The sequence below is a fragment of the Vidua chalybeata genome, chromosome 1 (assembly GCF_026979565.1).
Source record: "Vidua chalybeata isolate OUT-0048 chromosome 1, bVidCha1 merged haplotype, whole genome shotgun sequence".
Taxonomy (NCBI): domain Eukaryota; kingdom Metazoa; phylum Chordata; class Aves; order Passeriformes; family Viduidae; genus Vidua; species Vidua chalybeata.
In genome coordinates, this window is record NC_071530.1 from 94,290,642 (window position 1) to 94,296,641 (window position 6,000).

Genomic DNA, 6,000 nt, shown 5'->3' on the forward strand with positions numbered 1-6,000 from the left:
TCCTGTATCTACTGTGTGACAAGGGCACTGTGTGACCCTTCATTAAGGGGTCCATAAACCTTTATTTTCTTCACTATAAGTATTTTTAAATATTTCTTGCAGCATTCAATACTTGAAATTACATAAATGTGAATAGCCTAAACTTGGGGGATAGAAAGATTGGAAAGAGCCATCAAGAAAACATTATATACATGTCTGTATGTGTGTTGTAAAGGAGCTTGGGGGAAAAGCTGGGGACATCTGTTACCTGTAATGTTTTTATAGTCCAGCAATACTATGGCTCTACTTGTCCTAAAGCAACTTTAAAGAGAAGGGGAGGAGGCAAAAAAACATAACCCAGATGAAAAAGCTATTTAAACTTGGTTTCTGAGTTTGGCTGGTTTGGGTTTTCTTGCACTCAAAATTCTAGTACTGTCTGTTAGAAATCCTGTTTATGACATTTGTTCATATGAAATGTCTTGCCCCAGTTCCTTGCAGAGTTTGTTCCAAAGATCATGATTAATAGTTCAGTCCTCATTATTGCAAATGTTATTTTTAAATAGTTATTCTGAGAACAAGAATTCCATTAATCAAAATAATAGATAATGAACAAATAAATGGCAACCTAATTTGTCTCGTTCATACATATGGAGATTATAATGCAAACAATCAAGGAACCATGGAGGCTGCTGTACTGGCATCTGAGTAATATGCATGTACTCTATGTCTGTTACTTTATGAGCAGTAGAGACAGGATTAGGAGCTGTAGTTCTTGTCCCAGCACTCATCCCTTACTAGCAAACCGCAGTGGTATCTGTGCTCCTTGCAGTTTACTTCAATGTCATGCAATGACCTGTCTCCATTTTACTAACATACACAAACTGGGTTTTTCCTGTTAACTGGGGAAAAGCCATGGAAGTTGCTATGAGAGCAGCCTTTGGCATGGAAGCTGTAGGTTTCACATAAAGATTTGCTGCTTTTCACTGAAAGTGAGGAAAGCCTAATTTTTAAAAGGGAAAACATTTTTATTTCAGGAAGAATTCAATCCAACTCTGTATCAGCTGGTTCAAATTGTGACCATACCTTGGGACGGTGTGAGTACAGCAGGGTGAGCCCCTGGGTGGGTTTTGGCACACGTGAAGCTCAGGTCTTGTTTGCCAGTGAAACTGGGAGCACAGCTGTGCCTGAGAGGGGCCCAGCCACCCTGCACCTCCACCCCCCTGCACTGTCCTTGCAGGTGTGGGGAGGATGGATTTTTCTTCTCCTGGATCCCTTGTGCTATGTGGTCCATGACATGCAGAGCATGCCTTCACCACCTCGCAGACCGTCCATCCCAAAAGAGCGCCCCTAATTACACCCCTTTTTTCAGTTCCTGCCCAGGGAAAGTGGGACAAGGTGCCTGCCATCCCCTCCCTTCCCCTTCCCTACCTCCTCCCCAGCCCCATGAAGCTCTGCCGCGCTCCCCTGTGTACATGGAGCCGGTTTGATACAAGGCATTCCAGTGATGAATGCCTCCTCCTGGAATTGTGGCTGTGTCTCTCAGGCATGATGCAGGCGCGCAAAAATGTAAAGCATCTTTCTTAGTTTACTGCGGGAAATTCAGCATCCAACTAAGGAAGTTTTATCACATCTCTCATTCAGTTACTGTTTCCTACATTTCAAATATACTGCAGTCTGTACAGCAGCTTTTTTTTTCTTTAATTTTGTTGCAAATCTTTCTGACTTAAAACGAAACTTTGACTGGTAAATGTCATGAATCTCGGGCCAGGTTTAATTAGGAATTTTCTAAATCTATTAACAAAAGAGATGCACTTAATACATTATGTCAACCAGAGCTGGGCTTTCTTTAGCTATTTCGAGGGCTGCCATAGGCACAGCTTGAAACTTGCTTGGATTTTACATGGGTGCTGTATTTTATGTTGCATTAATTTAAAATGGTCTGTTTCACTTCATCAAGACTTTAGCTTAAGGATAATGCATTTATGTAAGATTAATCTTGCCATGTTGTTTTAGGATCAGGATTGTAAACTGCATTGTTCCGACAGTGATGTTCTAAATGTCATTTTAAAGCTTTTCTTAAGAGCTGCAGGCTCCCGCTTATTCATGATGTTATCTTTAATTTCACTTGATTTTAGAATATTCTTGCTTTTTTTTTTTTTCAATGTGGTAATTATTCATGAAAATTGTCTAAGAAAATAAAAGGAAGATGACAAGGGGGGGGGGAAAGCCGCCTTAGCATTTGAAAGACCTGCACAAGAATTCCATTTTTCTTCATTTAGCTGCCTCTGTGACCTCAAACTTCAGCCTTTTTAGAACACTGATCTAGTTGTGAATCCCTTTTGGCTAGGACATACTTTCCACTTTTTGGAGGCCTCTTCTTTCCCTTCTTGTTCTCAGCCTTCTCTGAGCTGCTCCACCAGATCCTATTATTCTAGTTCTAGTCCATCACTTTCTATGGGCCTGACATGCTTTGCTCTTGGTGGAGATGCTTAAAAAAACAACCTCAAAGTGTTCTCACGTGGTGGGTCAGGATGAATGTACATGATGCTAATAAAGGGTAACGAATGCCGGCAGAACTTGCTGGAGGGTCATGCCTGGGAGCAGGGGCAACAATGAGCTTTTCCCTGTGTTGTCCTTCTTGCAGGGGAGGGACCACGGCAGCGCAGAGGTCACCCACATGCTGCATCTCCGGAAGGGAACCTAGATCCCGGGTGGAGGAGCCCCGGCAGCCCCCTGCGCTCCAGAGCATCCCCCTGCCAGCCATCGCCGCACCCGGAGCTGCTGCGCGAGGCTGGGAGCAGCGCTCTGCCAGGAGGGGGGTGCCTCCGCGCTGTTAATCATCTTAAAATAAATGAAGATGCTACACAAGATATATATAAATTGACGTACTAATCAGTCCCATGGTTCCTTATTTCCTTTATAATAAACAGTGGAGTTGGCAAGCACTGTGGCGGCACAAGGCATCTGTATTAATCAAGAGAAGTTTGAGACACTGGAAAAATTAAACTTTATGTGATTTGGACAGCATGAAGAAGTTAAGCACTGTAACAAAAACCTCCCTGATGCTCACAATGACTATTTGATACATTTGAAAAACAGCAGTGCATTCGAGGGCTGGAGAAGTATTAATTAATGAAACTGCCACTGCCTGTCATGCTGAAAAGCAAATTAAAAAAAAAAAAACAACAACAAAGAAAGAAAGAATGGGGGGTGCAGGGAAAAGGTGGCATTCGGTGCTGAGAAAGCAATGCTTGATGAAGGATTAAAGGGACTAAAGAGAAAGACCGTCATTCTGCAATGGTTTGTTTCATTACAGTTTGGGGACCACTTGCATTTCTAGTGCTCTTGCTCTTGACTGCGCACCATTAATAGTATGTGAATATGGAAATTGAAACACTTCCCGAGAAAAGCTTCTATTCTGCTTTGGAAAAGAAAAGCTAGTTGAACACTAAGAAAAAAAACAGGCTTCTGTGTTTTACTCTCAGGACCTTTTTTTTTGTAACAGGGCTACTTTCTTCAACCTGGTCACAAAGGAAGTCTTCACTTACAGAAAATTAAAAAGAAAAAAGAAACATTCAGCTGTCTAACACCGCTGATCTGTCTGTTTAGAAGAGAAAAGGTGTCACTGAACGGATTCAGGCAGCCCTGGGGCCAGAAGGTGCACTCTGCTTCTGGTTTGGCTCAGCAGACCAGCTGCTGCTCCACCTTGGCCCCGCTGACGTTCTGGAAAGACGAGGAGCTTCTTTTGTGGTGGCAGGTTAATGTTCATATAAATGTGTCATGTCTTGTACTTGGTGATCACTGGTGGTGTTAGAAAAAAAAAAAAGAAAAAAAAAGCTTTATATACCTCTTCTACAGTAACTCTTTAACTGCAAGTTTTCAAGGTGGGGTTGTGGCACATAACAGGTTGTTAAACCATGCAGTGTAAGCAATTAAAAATGTATTCCACAGATATAAATATTTTCTTTTCTTATTGCTGTGACACTATGTGTGATGGTAATATTTCTGAAAGTTTCAGATTTTGCACATATAATTTTATGCATTATCAAAAGTTACTGCTGCCTTGAAAGAAAATGTTCTGTGAAAATTTTTGCAAAAGCTTTACTAGTTTGTTTGTTTTTTTTAATTGTAACATTTTGTAAAGGCAGGAAATGGAGTTAAAAAAAACAACTAGCATGCTAAATATATTTTTCAAAAAAGCAATAATTTTACATGTACAGAAATGATGCTAACCTTTAATACAGGTGAGACCACAGTTTACTTAATACAGTAATGGAAGGAATAGTGCTGTTTTTGTAGAAATGGGCTTCTGACAAAAGATTTGTTTAAAAAAAACCAGAAAAAAACCTTAAAACGTGATCTTTCTGTTCTAACAGTTCTGTTCTAACAGGTGGGCGGGGGGGAGTTGCTTTTTAAAAAAAATCTAGCCAGTAATTTGGGCTGGATACTACTTGTTACTTGTTTTCAATTACTTGACAGGTTTTGTTACTTTGCAACACTTGCAACAATGCAAATTAACTTCCTTACTTATTTTTTTTAAACTAGATTTTCCTTATGCTATTACACGAGATGTAAACCAGAATTCTCTGTAAGTCTCGCTGTAGTTAGGAATGTCTGTGCAAGTACTTAAAAGTGATTGTAATTAACTGTTCTGTGAAGTTATTTTGAGGGAGGTCGCATAGACACATTCCATTGTACACCAAAAAAAAAAAAAAGAAAAAATTAAATATTTTGCTGTGTTGCTTAATGATTATCATTTTGGGTTTGCACTAGCTTTCTCTTTGTTCTTGATTTTTTTGAATTTTCTTTTTTTTTGGTTTTTTTGTTTGGTTGGGTTTTTTTTTTTTTGTTGTTTTTCTGAGTCATATTTTCCATGAGAGAAAGTAATGGTGACAGTTCAGGAATGCAAAAAAGCTAGTTGCTTAACCTGTTTGTTTGTGGTTTAGTTATTAAAAACTCTTCTATACCCAAAATGGCACAAAAGTGTAGTGTACATTTGTAAATTCTGTCTTTTTTTAATTGTATTTTTTTGGCAAGCTGAACTAGAAAATCTGAGTTAATATTTAGAGCCAAAATCTTCTTTCTGGAATTTTCTTTCCAAATTCTTGCCAGAGAAGCTAGTGCTGTCACTGCCATTACCAGGGTACTAATCAGCAAAGTTTACAATCATAATTTAGCTTCATGAAGAACAACACTAGGGGAAATCAGTTTAAATAATTATATGTTGTGTATAGCACAGAAGTGAGATTTTCACTTAATTAAACAAGAAATAAGAGTGGGTGGGGGAAAGCCAACCTTAAGGACCATCTGTTTTTGAAAGTGAATCCCACGATTTCTGGGTTTTTTCTTTATCATTGTATTGTATTGATTTGTTATTTTAGTTAGACTGTAGTATTTAAAATGAGTTGTGTTCTTATTTATTTAGTCAAATGGGCTTTGATCAGCTCTTCTAAGCAACATGATACCTTTTTTTGGCATGACACACTCCTGTAAAGCCCTTTTATGACTGTTACAGGGACTTTCTACTACCTCTACCAATCTACTGTTTCTTCTTCTTAACAGTTTTTTATGGTGTTGCAAGTCTAATGTAACTTAGACAATAAAGGGTTTGATTATCTACACTGCAGATTCTCAGTGTATCTGCCATCTCTTTCTCTCTCTCTCTCTCTCTCCCCCCCTCCTCTCCCCCCCCAACCCTCCCCCCCCCCCAGTTTGTGTGTGGTTTATTTTAGCTAAAATGTAGGAGATACCTTTTATAATGGCTGAAGTGAAAGACCACAAGAGCATTTTTGTATCCTGAATGTTGTACACTGACCGGAAGTCCAGCTTGGAGAAACTTTCTCCACAGGGCTAATCAGCTACATTGCCACCATGCTGCATCCTTGAAATTCCTTCTGTCACAAAAGCTGTGTATAATGGGGGCATTAAGCCAGTTGGAAAGCCAAGACAGTTTTTAGGTTTGTGTTTTAAAACCTCTTAAAAGTCCTTAGGGACAAACTTCAGCATAAATTGTTGCCTCTG

General features: G+C 39.4%; 1 protein-coding gene across 3 annotated transcripts in view; it reads left to right on the top strand.

Annotated features, from left to right (window-relative positions):
* Positions 1 to 5,598, top strand: part of ZNF516 (zinc finger protein 516) — a 101,599-nt gene extending 96,001 nt beyond the window's left edge. For 2 of the 3 annotated variants that reach the window (XM_053959636.1, XM_053959644.1), the window contains exon 6: positions 2,624 to 2,771. In XM_053959636.1, the coding sequence (XP_053815611.1) occupies positions 2,624 to 2,683 (60 nt within the window). In that variant the 3' untranslated portion in view covers positions 2,684 to 2,771. Of the gene's footprint in view, positions 1 to 1,013; positions 1,072 to 2,623 lie in introns of all 3 variants that reach the window. The other variant, XM_053959650.1, reaches the window with a different exon arrangement.
* The last annotated feature ends 402 nt before the right edge of the window (positions 5,599 to 6,000 follow it).